The 14908-nt window shown below is 45.2% G+C and overlaps 1 protein-coding gene across 2 annotated transcripts; it reads right to left on the reverse strand.

The window, feature by feature from the left end:
• Positions 1-8457: 8457 nt before the first annotated feature.
• Positions 8458-13114, reverse strand: SP8 (Sp8 transcription factor). 2 transcript variants are annotated; one of them, XM_045495046.1, is made up of 2 exons: positions 12990-13114; positions 8458-11959 (listed from the first exon to the last, which is right to left on the reverse strand). In XM_045495046.1, exons 1-2 carry the CDS (start codon positions 13008-13010, stop codon positions 10457-10459), a joined length of 1524 nt encoding a protein of 507 aa, XP_045351002.1. In that variant the 5' UTR covers positions 13011-13114; the 3' UTR covers positions 8458-10456. The 2 variants fall into 2 exon arrangements, with proteins under 2 accessions (XP_045351002.1, XP_045351003.1); XM_045495047.1 differs by lacking the exon at positions 12990-13114 and adding an exon at positions 12590-12983.
• Positions 13115-14908: the final 1794 nt, after the last annotated feature.

Here is a 14908-nt window from a genome sequence, read left to right on the forward strand (position 1 = left end):
CGTAAAAATAACCCTAAAATTTAACTTGAAAAATACGGTGGGAATAAATAAAATTATTAAATTATTTGTATTTTGTAGTTACTACATTAAGGACAATAATAATGAATAAATAAATCATTTTAAATTGAAGAACTAAAAAAATAGGTCTAGGCTGCAAATAAAACATTGCTAAGAATACATTTTTGATAATTTGAAGTGAAACTGTCAAACTTTCAAAATTTAATCTGATGCTTCCATATGTGAAAAAAAATTGAGCTAGATATGTTTTCTTAGATTTTAATTATCTATGAAAGAAATAAAAACTTTCATTCTAAGAAACTATACTTTAAAGGGATATTCCTGAGTAACAGCTTTCTATATAACTTACGATTATGAGGTCAGCATTTTTCTAAGCTACAATCTGTCACTGACTGACGTGCAATGAAACATATGTTGCCTTTCATTCTTCATTTTTAAAAAATTACATACCAATATTGATTTCTTAGGTTTGACAAATATACCATAGTAATGTAAAATGCTAACAACAGGGAAAATACCAGAACTCACTGTACTATTTTTACAATTTTTCTATAAATGTAAAATTATTTCAAAATGAAAAGTTTACTTTAAAAAATGAAGTTAAAAGAATGATGCACTGCTTTTGGACTATAATAAAGGTAGTTCCAAAACAGCTTCACAGATATAAATCCCATTTCTTTGCAACAGATACCACTAGCATACCCCTCTTATGAAACTAAAATTTTCTCTGCAAAACAACAGATGGAATTTTAAGAATGGAACACTTCACTGATTCTGATTTTCCTGGATATACATACTAAAACACTCAAGTGAACATGTCACTAGGCAAAGTATATTCATGTTTAATAATTACACCATATACTAAATAAATTATATCATATGCTTTTTACAAAGTGCATGCAACTGAAGAATATATGATGTCGTGTTGCCAAAATATTTACAAGTTGTTTTTCTGCTCTCTCTTCATTACTATCACAACATTTAATTGTGATAATGAACTAAAATCTGTCACTAGTAAAGGCATAGGAAATAAAATATATGTGTACCTTACTCAAAACTACTACAGTTTTAAGCAAAATAGTTATTTATTAGGCGAAAGAACAAAATTTAATCTGCATCACAGTATAAAAAGTACTGAATTGTCACCCACAAGAACTTTATTTTCTTAAAAGTTTTGGGAAAGATATAATTTAATGTTACTAAAATGATTATCTTCCCCAAGATAGAAACTTTACTTTTTAAAATAGAAACTCTATATATCTCTAGACAAATTCTGTTAAAGAGTATATTTATAACTTAATATTTTTAAAACATCACTAAATTAATGTGATTATCTTTTAAATGCATTTCCACCTGCCACCAGGTTCCCCTCCCTTACAAAGGCCATTGTTTGTTAAATTGAAAGGGGAAAGAAACTACTTATGCAAAGAAAAAAAAAAAAAAAAAGCCAAAATAAGGGATAGGTATGTAGGAGAGAAATGAAGCATTGATCAGTGTAGAAGAATGAGCACAAAACTTCCTGAAATGATAGGAAACCTGATGATAGGGTACCTGCATAATTAGGGACATTAAATTGGGTGCAAAATTGCACAGTACAAATCCTTTACTTTCAGTTGAACTACACAATCATCTGAACTCTAGGGGGGAAAACATCTATTTTCTTCCTTCTATGTCATTGCTTAAAATGGAGTGGCTAAAAACTTAAAGCTTGAAGGATCAGTTGCCTCAAAGATATAAAGATAACCCTGGGTGAATTATTGAGTTTTCTTTTTTTTTTTTTCAACATTCACATAGAGTACAGAGTGAAATGAGCATAATGTAAATCAGCTCATTGTTTGGGCCCTTTCAAATTAGTTGCCAAAAGAAAAGTGAAAACTTGATAAGCAGGCTCCAATTTCTATGTGTTGATTTAGAAATCTTAAAGCTTGTGGGAGCTTAATTCATTTAAAGAAAGAAATGTAAAGGGAAGAAAAGTAAACAAGGAAAATTCTATGCAATGAAACACTGATGAGAATGGGGCATAAAGTTTTTTCTGAAAAAAAAAACAATAAAGAGTTCCATTGTGCTTTTAAATTACAAATTTAGATTTCTTTGATTTAGGTTGAGTCTAATTTCCTTTTGAGCATCAAAACGTCATCACCATTTAAATATTCAAGTGTTAATGCTGTTTCATAATACCTTGGGGGGGAGATTAAAAATCTTAAAAAATTAAGTCCACATTTTCTAATAGTAGATGACTATTTTTGAATAAAGCAGCAAAGGTATTTTTTCTCTTTTAACCTACCCCTCTGTGAAAAGTCCATTTCTGAATCTGCAGACTAGGTAGGTTCAGAAAACTGATTGTGGCAACTCCCAGTCTTGACCCTTTTTCTCAGGATTGAAGCAAAAAAAAAGCCTAATTCACTAAAATAAGCGAAGAGAAAAGGCAAAGCTAAGTTCAGATATTCAGAGACAAATCCCAGGTGGTGACTCTTCCCTTTTTCCAGGAAAATGTGGCCCCAGCTTTCAGTAATGTGTATGCTGTCTCAATAGGAATGCATATTTAATCAACAAAGCAATATTTTCTAACCGTCAAATACAAGATCTTTAGAAAAGTTTTTTAAATTATTTTTAAACCACAAACTTATATGGAAAAATGTAACGACAAACTGCTTTGCAGGAGGAAGAAAGGTGAGAGCAGGGAAGAACTATCATCTGCACCGAGATCTGAAAGACACTTGTAGCTTACTTGAGAAGCTTCATTTAGCAGAGAGCGTACCGGGGACATTCTGTTCCTGGTGGCAGCGCAGTGGGAATCCCCACTCCAACAACCCATGAAATGTTACTGCATAATTATTCACCTTCTGAGGCCCAGTAGAACTTATCAGTAAAGAAAGAAATTTAATTTAAACTCACCCCTCTGTGCTAAAGAATGACTGGGACGTGAGATCAAAGCGCGAAGCTCTGTCCTCCAGTGGTTTGCAACACCTAGGCACAATAGGGTGAGAGAACACGGCATTCCAGCGCTTCCCGGCTTTCCGGACCCCGGAGAGAGGGGTGGGGGGCGGGGGCTCGAGTCACCGGCTACTCTGAGGGAGGAGAGTGGTGGCGGATACAGAGGTGGTCGCGGCAAGTATATCCTGGAGCTTCTGGCGATCAGAATTTTTATTTCGCGGGGCTGCGGGGGCTTGGCACTCGAGGCCCTCACGGCAGACCTGATAGGTCATTCCCCTGCCTTACTCGACTCGCTACGGGGATAGGCGTCAATAGAGCTCCTGGATTTAGCCGCTGGCGCGACGAGGATGGAGCCCTATCGTGCGCAGGTGTGCTGCCCTGAGAACTCCGTGGACGCAAGCGTGGTGCAGCAGCATCACAGGGTGCCTTAAACGCATATAGACGGTGCACGCATAACCATCAATAAGCATCAAATTTAATCCTTGGCATACCTCCATAGTACAAAGCGTAGCCCATGAATCCAAACCTGTACAATGAACTTCCAAGACGAGAGGGACTAAGTCCTAGAGAAGCCTAGGAGAGCAGCGGGAAAGACGCTTACGAGTCAGCTCCTCAGGCTGCCCAGGGAGAGGCAGGAACATTCTCCAGTAAAAACCTTTTAAAGGATGCCCTTGTCCTCCCCCTTACTTCAAGTGTCACCCAAATATGGGCCCCGGAGAATGTTGCTAGCGCTCCCCAAATACCTAGGTGCCAAAGGGTCAAGAGGCAAGGTGGGAGAAGAAAGCCCAAGAGAAGTTGCTGGGTTTTAGCACAAGGCGGTAAGGAAAAGTTGAGTATTGTTCAACAGGTACAGTGATTCATATTCCCTCTCTCTCTCTCTCTCTCACACACACACACCTTCGTTCTCTCCCTCTTTCTCTCCCCATCTATAAAATGCTCCCCTAAGTAGTCACTGAGGTGGCTATACTGTTCTTTGATTCCCAAAATAAAAAAGAGCAGTTTTTTCACAGCCAATCAGACTTGATTTTTGCTTCCTTGATGACAGCAGTGTGGTTAAAGGTGCAGAAGTTCCCTGATTTGAGTGTGGCAAACCAATAATAAAATGACAAGACTAAAACTTCCCGCCGACGGAGGACGCTGTACTTTGTGGAACGCCGCGAGGGATGGGGGCGGGCGCGAGTGAATGCAGCAGTCTGGCCAGAAAAGAATACCGGGGGTGAAGGAGGGCAGGGAGTCGTCGCTAAGAGAAATCCAAACAAGTTTGGGGAGAACGACCTGGTCCCGTCCATGCCGGGGAAGGCGCGGGTGGCACTGGCAGGATGCAGTGCAGGGCGTGCCACTCCGGGACAGGGGTGGACAGAGAGGCTCGAGGTCCAGGCGCTCGAGGATGCTGAGAGTTTGGAGAGCAAGGAAAGAAGGGAAACCCCCAACCCTCTCCGGCCCTGTGTCTTTGGAGAGCCAGGAGGTGAGCTCCGGCCCTGTGTCTCTGGAAAGCCAGGAGGTGAGCTCCGGGAAGCCTCACCACCGCGATTCCCACGGGCTCGAGCAGGGCCGGAGTCTCTGGGAAGCTCAGGCCCGGTCCCGCCCGCAACGCAGGCGCCAGGCGCGCTGCAGAGCGAGCGCGGGCGCATGGTGGCGCTCGCTGTCCGCGCAGCCAGCGGAGGCGCCCGCGACGCCTTTGTGTGCCCCTACGCTAGGTGGGCGGCTCCGGCAGGCAGCACTTAGGGGGACAGCGGTCGGGCGCCCGGGCTCGCGGGGAGATCCCAGACCGCGGCCCCACCCTTCGCTGCAGTCCCCGAGTGGAAGACGTGGCCCGCCCGATCGGAATTCTTCCCTGGAGGTCTCGGAGTGTCTTTCTGAGGAGCAGCCGGCACGTCAAGCAGCAGAGAGAGGAAAGAGGAAGTAGAGTTTAGAAAGGCTGGGAAATTCTCCGGGGCTCAAACCTCCCCGTGAATTCACCGAATATGAGTATTAGGGAAACTTTGGGCAGCCCAGACCTCAGCTAAGAGCCCTGCAAGGGAAGCACAGGGCGCCTCCGCCGTTCTCTCCCGCGCAGCAAGAAGTGCTTGCCTGAGAAGCAAAGTTAGAGAGTGGGCTTAAAGGAAGCCCCCCTAGATGGGCTCGAAAGAATTGCTTTAGAACAACAGTGAAAAGGGGCAGCTTTGAGCGGGCGCTTTATTCCTGGCTCTCAGTCACTGCAGGCTCTCCTCGCTGTCCCTAGAGCTCTGGAAGCCCCGACTGTCCTTAGGAACCAAAGCTAAATATATAAGGCTGCTTCCTCACTGCCAGGAGACTCCGCAGAAAATTAAATTAAATTAAACACGCGCCTAGGGACCAAAGAAAATAGATTTCCCCCCTCCCCCACGCTACAGCAAATCAACACTTTTGCGCACCGGGAACGCAGCGAACCTAAAGAGATGGCCACTGACGCGCATCCCCTTAAACCGCAGCGATTGGAGCCCAGGACAGCGAGGAATTACCGGCTTTCCTTTAATCCGGAAGTAGGGAATAAATAGGGCGTAAGGAAATTCTGAATCTTATTTTTAAACAACAGCAACAATTGTATAACAAGCAAAGTCCTCAAAAAATGCCGCCCAGAACCATAGTCCTAACTTGAAAATGAGTACACCATTACTCCACACCCCACTCCTTTTGATTCCTTACTTAACACGATTTTCTTTAAATACAGTGATAGAATTAATCTGCTGGCCTATGTTAGAAAGAAAGAAAGAAAGAAAGAAAGAAAGAAAGAAAGAAAGAAAGAAAGAAAGAAAGAAAGAAAGAGAAAAAAGAAAGAAAGAAAAAGAAAGACAGACTGTGGAAATCATATACTTTTTTTTAACAGAAAGCATTGATCATACCTGAGTTTTTCTTACAGATGTAGGGAGAAATAATAATGCCTGTTTGGACAGAAGCAGCAAAAATCAGCAGGAATATAAAAACCCCAGTTTATTCAAAATACCTACATCAAATTAACCTTTGAGGCTACTCATATGAAAAATTGAACAAAATGTAGAACTTCTTTATAATATCTCTCTCTACCATTTTGGGCAACCAGAGAATAGTCATATCTACTATTTTGTTTCTTTAAATTTCCTGCCTTAATTTACCAACCTAAAATATCATTTAACCTTTGAAAGCTAATCCTATAAAATAAAATATTTATTTTAAAGAAATTCCTTCACAGGCCTTCTGTAACGTTCCATTCAGCAATCTCACCAAAAGATCCATTGGGAGATGAAAATGTTGATGGCAGGATTATCGATCTGACCACTCAGGAGTCCAGTCTCATCACCTGTTTGTTTTTTAATTTTTAATTTCAGCATTCTCTCCCCAAGGGAAGCCCATTTGTGAAGTTATATCAAAACTGGGGTAAGAGGAAAGTCTATGGAAGGCAAAACCATCTAAGAACTTTTTCGAATATCAGTTGATAAGGGAGAGTAACTCATCACATCGGCTTAAGTTTCTAGCGTAAAATATTTTTGTTGATAGTCCAACATCAACAAGTCACAGTCATGTCCCTAAGATGAAGAGCACAGAGAGAGAGAGAGAGAGAGAGAGAGAGACAGAGAGGGAGAGAGAGAGAGACAGAAAGAAATTGAACCAGCAAAGGATAAAGAAAGCAAGGGAGGAAAGATAGTTTGGGGAAGAGATAAAGCAGATCAACTGAAAGGCTGGGTTCAGCCATAGCCCTGTTCCGGTCTCTAGAGGGTGGACTGATATAAACTGGCCTGACCTCTGGGTCAACAACTAGTTTAACTCTACCTTGATCTGCAAGCCTGGAAGCTTGTCCCTTGGTTCAAAGTGAGATCCAGCCTTTGGCTTTATTTGAGTGAGCCTTCAGGCACAGTTAAAAGGTTCTTTACCACAGACAAAGCAGAGAGAAATCAGTTTTGCACCTTATCTTCTGTCCTCTGAAGAGGATGTTCATCTCCCAAAAGGAATACTGCCCACCCTCCACAAAGTAAATCTAGAAATACTCTCAGTAACCATCAAAACAAAATAAACCAGAGCTAGAAGGGGGACGAGGAGGGGATGAAGAAAAGTGAAAGTTTGTAATCTGTCCCCCCTCAACTAACCCAAAGAAACCTTTCAGAAATATCTCTTCTTGTCATTAACCACTTCTTAAATCAAATGGGATTCTGTATGCAATGCAAGTTATATTACAAATGTACCAAGCAGCTTTCCTCTTACCTGCCACTACATTTAACTCCTTCAGAACCGTTTTCTCCGAATCCCTCAGCATTGCAACTTTCAATAAAAAAGAAACAACACTTAAACTGTGTTCTGCATATTATTCCTAGGAAGAAAGTGACAGAAAGAGACTATTTTACTTTTCAAAACCATTATTTAGAGCTATAGCATACCAAAAAATCAGGGCTAACTTGCTTGCCTAAAACCATAGGGAATGGATGGCTCAAGTACCTACATAGAAAACAGGATTAAGGCAGTCTTCTCCTTGGGAACAAATTGCATTATTCTAAAATATTGTATCCCTAATTGTTTTTTCTTCTGGATTTACAATATTCATAGTATTCTGTATTTTCACTTCAGTTTCTATGGATAATAATGACTTTACAGAAATTTCATTGGAAAATTTTCAGGTCCAGATGTACACCAAGACTGAACTTGGCGGGGAGAGAATGCAAAGAGAAAGAAAGAAGCTAAACTTAGAAGAATCTGAACACACTAACTTTTTATTCAATTTGATTCAAAATAATAATATTAATCTAATAATGAAATAGTTTGATATAACATCAGTCAACATTTAAAGTATTTTATGTTTCAAAGTATGGCTCAAGGAACACTCATTGCTTAAATGCACTTAGACATAACAAGACAATATTTTTTTATTGGCATCATTGACACCTATGAACAATAGCCTAGTAAATAGATTAAGGTTTAACCTTCCTTTTCTTTGGTGGCTGTTTAGAGACTTTAAAAGAACAGATAACTCATTTCAGCAGGAATCTACTACTGATATTTACTTCTACATAATCTTTAGCTAAGACATGGAATGCCAAAAACAAGCTTTTGTTCGCTTGACCTCCTCCACCCCCTAACAACAAAAGTTATCCCCAAACCCATGTTTTTATTTTAGATGTATTGATTTTCCAATGTAAGGCTTGGCCTTTTAAATACCAAATACAATCAATGGCCAATAACCTGACTCCTTCTGGAAAGAAGAAAGCAGAACAGGGAAATTTCTTTGAATTGTTTGGTGACTTAGTACAAATTTTAAGAGGTCAGTAAATCCTGATGCTTTGAGCTAAATCTACTGGTAAATAATTAATGACATTTCTTAGACACTATAATCTTAATCTTGGTAAATAGAGTAACACAGCTTTGCCAAATAGATCATTCCATCTAAGTAATATCTTTAAAGGCAATTATTTAAATATTCCTACAAAAACAGGGTTATACTTTGCTTAAATTAGACATTTAACTGAGATAAAATGCAAATGTCCATATTTTAAAAAGAAAAAAAATACAAATTAACTGGCCTAGTCTTTTATCTGAGTTTATTAATACCATTTAAAATATTACAAATAAATCAATTACATCTCATGCATTTAAAATGCAAGTCTAAAATGTTCCAGAGAAAGGCTTTTCATTTCAATGTGAAATATCCAAATTATTTCAACATTACAATGAGCAATTAGTTTGCAAAATCTGCAAACATTTAAATGTAGTGTCAGGAGTGTTTATTAACAGTTAACAATATTACCTTCAGGAAATACACAAAGGCCAAAGTTAGTTGAGTTTCACTTGGACAATTTATTTAATACATGGGTTTTGGCAGACCCAGTTATTATGAAATATAGGAGAACTCTCACTTTAACTATGCCTGAACTGCCAGCAAATGCAAATAAGTACATGCTCCATTAAATTAAATGTCATCCCACATTTATCAAATATTGTCGTAGTTACAGTTTGATACCTATCTAAATTCATATTCGAGCAAAACTAAGCCCCGAAAGTGCGTTTGTGGCTCTGCACCTCCAGAAGTGAGTTCAAAATACCTGCAGCTCTTCAGCACTGCAACAATAACTCTTAATATTTTTTGTGACAAAATCAACTTTACTTCAATATATTTTCAAATATTTACTGGAAGTAATGTACAAGAAAAATACTATACAAAATCGTCTCCTGGACAGCTGCACCTCACACCCATACACTGGTGGAGTTATAATTAATTGGTAACTAATCTAGAACGATTCTCCAGTTGTACAAACCATTAGGTTCAGATATATTTTACAAAGGTTTTTTTTTTTTTCCTATTTTCCCTCTTTTGGCATTTAAACTACAGCCTCGTCTTAAATAAACGATAGCTTCTTCACGTGTTTATAAGTTTAAATCACACACAAAAAAGTTTAACCCTAAGAATCTTGAATGAATTCCAAGAATTTACAGAAATGGGTACAATACAAATTGATGGCTGGACTACCAAAAAAAGATTGGGAGATTATGGTCAGGAGCGGTGAAAAACGAGGTAGAAAAGGACAAACACGGAGATAGTTAATCTGGTCTCACCGGAAAGGGGTATTTTTGCATAAGAAAAAGACACCTACCCTCACCCCACCCCCACCCCATAAGTTAAGTTAATGCAATCAAAATAACTTTGGGATCGATATTAGCAGTTTCGAGAGAAAGACTTGCTCACTGCTTAGAGGAAAAACTATCTAGAAGGGAAACGAGGTGGAAGAATGTTGTCATTTTTTTCTTTAGTTTTTTAGTTTTAAAAAAATGTTATAAAGATGAAAGAAGGCTGCTGCAGCGATTCGCCAAGACTGCCCTTAGCTGAAACTTGAATCGGTTCCACCTCAGGGAACAAAGGAAAGGAGGCAGAGCTGACGCTGGGAGAGCTAACTCCGCAAACTTCGGGTCTTGGTGCCGCCAGATGGGCACCCCGACGCAGTTGCAACAGCTCTGCGCAAGGAGGGCAGCGGCACGCAGCGGCCAGGCTGGACTCTCCGATGCCGAGCCCCCTGATACTGAGGTTCCGGAACCCAGTGGGCGGCTGCCCCAGCGGGAATGCCCTGTCCGGGCCTCCTGCCTTGCCCTCCCCGCGGCGTCGCTCCACCTTGCTCAGCGGAGTTGTTCCCGCTCGTGCATAGGCCCCCGGTCTCCCAGGCACTATGCTCGTCCAGCTCTACCTCCAGCGGCCGCTTCCCTCTAAAAGATATGCCCGTCACAACCTGGGGATGGCAGAGAGAGGACGAGGAGAGGATGAGAAATAAAGACCCGGCGGTTACGGCTTCACGGGGCTCTGACAGTGTTACCTGGTGGAGAGGGAAAGCCAGGGCCCAGGAGAGCGTGTTACTTACATGTCCATATGCCCTTTACAAAGTAAAGTCACAGAATGAGTTAAGTGAGAGAGAAAGAGACAGAAAGTGCGAGCAGGATGCAGTGGAGAGAGGCTGGAACAGAGGCTGGGGCAGACGGGGCCCAAGCGGACCGGGACGGGAGGGGGTCGAGGAGATGGGCAGCCACGGAATGGGCGTCACTCTAGGCCATTGCGGTGCCCGGGCTCCGGGGGCTGCAGCAACTCCGGGGAGTGGCAGGGCGGGCTGCCAGCGGCACTGTGCTCGCTGTCGGTGTCGCTGCCCTTCTTGCCGCCGCTACCCGAACCGGCCGAGCCGCCGCCGCCACCGCCGCTGTGCGTCTTCACGTGCTTGCTGAGGTGGTCGCTGCGCATGAAGCGTTTGTTGCAGACAGGACAGGCGAAGCGCTTCTCACCGGTATGGGTCCGCAGGTGCCGCTGCAGCTCATCGGAGCGCGTGAAGCGCTTGCCGCAGAAGAGCCAGTTGCACACGAAGGGCCGCTCGCCCGTGTGCCAGCGCAGGTGCGCCTTGAGGTGCGACGTCTTGCCGTACACCTTCCCGCAGCCCGGTATGTGGCAGCTGTGCAGGCCCTTGCGCCGCAGGCTGGCCCCGGCCGGGCCCAGCCGCTCCGCCTCCTGGCAGTTGGGGCAGTCGCAGGTGGCGCGACCGGAGTAGCGGCGTGCGGAGGAGCGCGGAGAGCCCCCCAGCGGCGCCGACGGCCCAGCGCTCAGCATAGAGCTCCCAGCGCCGGCCAGCGGCGACGGGGCCGAGTCCGGGTAGGAGCCAGGCAGCACTGGCTTGAAGCCGTCCATGAGGTGCTGCCCGGCGGGGCTAAGCAGGTGCGAGGAGGCGCCGCTGCTGAAGGCTGAGTGGCTCAGGCCCGAGTAATCCGAGTTGTAGCCTCCGAGCGGCGAGTGCAGCGAGGTTTGGAGCCCCCCGGCGGCAGGGTGCAGCGAGCCGGGCAGCGCCGCCGCGCCATTCGGGTTCTGCACGTCGATCCAGCCGGCGCCCACGTCCCACCAGCTGGAGGCGCCGGCCGAGCCCACGTCGCCGGCGGCTCCCAGGCCCGGGTGCGAGGGCTTGAACCACGACTCGTATGGGTGCGCCATGCCCACGCGCGGGTAGATGCCCTGCAGCCCGTCCACCGAGGTGTGCACCTTGGAAATGAACACAGGCTGATGGGAACCGTCCTGCGAGTGCGCCGAGGAGCCGCCGCCGCCGCCGCCGCCCCCTCCGCCGCTACCCCCTGATACACCAGGGGCCTGGAACACCGAGTAGTCGTTTGCGAAGGGCGAGCTAGAGGCGGCGGCGGCGGCGGCGGCGGCGGCGGCCGCGGCACTGCTGGAGGTTAGTGAGAAGGCGCTGGAGCCCGGCGAGCCGCCGCAGCTGAACGAGTCGGACACCAGGGCCGCGGCCGCCGCTGCGGCCGCCGCGGCCGCCGCCGCCGCCGAGGACGTACCGCCGTTCCGGGAGGCCCCCGACACGCCGAAACTCGAGAGACTGGAACCCACTACGTTGCAGCTGCCGGAGGAGGAGGACGAGGAACGTTTCCACGGGTGGAAGCCTTTGCCGAAGGAAGAAGAGCTGTCCGAGAGGGAGGAGGGAGACGGGCTGGGGCTGCCGATCTTATTACAGGTAGCAGCAAGCATGGCCAGAGGAGTGGATCCCAACCTCGGTTCTTCCTGCGAGAAGGAGGAGAGGAGAATGGGTGGGGGAGGGGGAAGTGGGCAAAAGGCCGGTGGGGGAGGGAGGAAAGAAATGTGCATCAGTCCTCCGGAAGCCTCCAAAACGCCCCACGGAACCCCATCTCTCATTGCGGCGCGCCGCCACCAACTCACCTGGCTCCCCCAACAGCCCTGGCGCCCGGCTGCTTCCTACCCTACGGGAGGGGACAAGTTTGGCTGCCGGCATCCGATTCGGGAGCAAAGCGCCATGCTAAAGAAGAGTTTGACAAGTATTCTCACCTAAAACAACACTCGTGCACACAAGGCCCCAGGCACCTCGAAACAAACAAGCAAGCAAAAAGTCCAGATTGGGGAGAAAGGAAGTTTCCTCTGCCGAGAAGCCTGGGGAAAAACCATTGGATTGCTTTTAAGAGGGCTTCCCCTGTAATCCAGAGAGACCTTTGAAAATCCTGTTCCGGTCCCCAGAAACCCATGCTGGGTCGCTTCTCCCAGGCCAAAAGAGGTCAAACTAGAGGGCTTGCTCGCTTGTCCTGCTTTCCTTTTTATTTGCTTAAAAAAAAAAAAAAATTAAAAAAAAAAAAACTACAATAGTAAAGAGAGAGAGAGAGAGAGACGGGTTCAACGTACCTGCAAGACAAGGCGGGCTGCGGTATTTTTTAAGGGGAAGAGGGAAAATCTGCAGTTTGCTCAAGGAGGAAAAACTTGCTCTCTTTACCCCCGAAATCGTCGCGTATAAAATGGGCCGGGCGCACGTCTCCCGGGCAGGGAGCGGCCGGGCGCTGCGAGGTGGCTTGTCTAAATGCCCTTCGAACCTTTTCCTGCGCTGAAAAAAAGTGACTCTGCCCCCCTCTCCCCCTCTTTCTTTTCTCCAAACTCACTTGTATTTAAAGGAAAAAAAAAAAAAAAAAAAAAAAAAGCTCTCAATAGAGACTGATAGCCCGTGGCCTGGCCGGGGCGACTTTAACCCCCTCCGATCGGCAATAAAAGGAAACTAATTAAACCAGCAAGAGAAAATCCTGAGACTCACCCCTAGAAGTGAAGTTGCCATCACACAAAAGTGCCCTCCTCCTCTCAGAGGATCTTTTTTATATTGATAAATCAGAGGCAGTGTTTTTTTTAGAGGTGTGCAATACAATGATCAGTTCCGCCCATTCCACCACAATTGTAGCTCCCTCTCCGGCTTTGAAGTGCCGCGGAGGCGCGGCCAGCCAATCTGCGGCCTCGCCGGGCCGCGCCGCGCGCGCGCCGTGAGGTCATCGGCGCCGCCGCGGGCCGCCGCGGGGGGGTGGGGAGCGAGAGCGGGAGGGGCGCGAGTGGCTGCGCGTGTTACAAAGCGTGTGTGTGAGTGTGTAACAATGTAACTGTGTGACCAAGCTGAGAAGGAGAAGACAGTGCAGACCGGGGGCGGGAGTAAGGGGTAGTGGATGTGAGTGTAGCAGGGACACTGGCGGAGGGGGAGGAGGGCAGACAGTGCTGAGAAGAGAGAGGGTGTTATGGGTGACAATATAACCATGTGTGACAGGAGGGTAGAGGGACAGATCAGTAAAGTGTTGGGGAAGGGTGTGAGTGTTCTTGTGTAACTGTGAGTGAAGAAGGACAGGGCAGTAAAGTGTGGGGGGAAGGTGGCCTGAGTGTGCTTGGTGTAGGGGTAGAGGGAGGAATATTAATATGTGGTTTGCGCGTGTGAAAGAGGAGGGAGGGTGGATGAGTGTGTGTGCGGGAGAGGAAGTGAGGGAGAAGGCTGTGTGAATGTGTGCGAGAGAGAGAAGAGGGTGGTGTGTGTGCGTGTGTGTGCAACAAAGCTGGGGTGGAGAATAGGAACGGTGCAGGAAAGTGTACCTACACAGAAAGAGATTGACGATCTGAAGAGTGAAACTGACCGCGAAGTTGAGTGAGACTGAGTAAATAAATACTCACAAACGCTATCTCTGTCGCCAACTGCCTCTGATTCCTTGTACCTAAAGTCTTGAGTGATTTTTTTTTTTTCTTCTTGGACACTGTCACCACATTTTTGAAGGAAATTATATGACTACCTATCTTTATACTTTCACAGCTCTACAACGGAAGGGTAGAATCTTAGGGTAACTAAGGAGTATTTTTAGGGGTGAGTTAGGGCTTGTGTGCGCCTGCGTTGTTACTTTGATTCGGTGGCTTTTTTTTTTTTTTTTTTTTTTTTTTTTTTAATCTCCTGAGAGGGGAATCGGCTTTGGAAGTGCAAGTTTCACTCTAGGGAAGGGGCGTGTTTGTCCCGCGAGGAAGAGTAAATTTCAATACAAAAGGATTAGATAGAGATGGGAATGGGAGAGTATTGTTTTTTTCCTTTGGGTGAAAAAATGAGGAACGTTTTATGGAATTTAGAAATTTTTACAGGAAACCTCACTGACACTATCTGAGAAAAAAATTAAGATTTTGACTGAAATTTCTGGGTTTTATTTATTAGAGCGTAGAGAACCCTTTTGGCAAATCGACCACGTGTATGGAGACGTCTGTGTCTAATGGCGTTTGGGTCTGAGAGCTATGAGTATGTGTGCATGTTAATAGATACACTTAGGTCGAATTCGGTGGGTTTTAGAACCTGCTTTCCTTTTGTGTTATTAGTTGCCTTCAGAAATATCATTACAATTTTACTGCCACCACAAGGGAACAAGTTAAACCACGGTAAATACCACAACACTGTAGCAAGGGAGTTCACAGCCTTTTGGGCACCACTGAATATTTGTGCTTTTTGAAAAGTAATTCATAGTTTTAGGCAGTTTAGCAATGCTCTAAGAAATCTAATTTTTAAGGCAGAATTGATTAAAATGTTCCCAGCTGGAAGAAATGTCTTTTTTGACTGGGGAAACTATTTTATTGTTTTTGAACCCTCCTCAAGTGCATCAAGAGCGTCTGGGGATGTTTAAAAAAGAAAAAAATTCTTCTTGGGTTTACTAAACTCCAAAGTCAGGT

This window comes from Leopardus geoffroyi, chromosome A2 (genome assembly GCF_018350155.1).
Source record: "Leopardus geoffroyi isolate Oge1 chromosome A2, O.geoffroyi_Oge1_pat1.0, whole genome shotgun sequence".
NCBI classification, from domain to species: Eukaryota; Metazoa; Chordata; class Mammalia; order Carnivora; family Felidae; genus Leopardus; species Leopardus geoffroyi.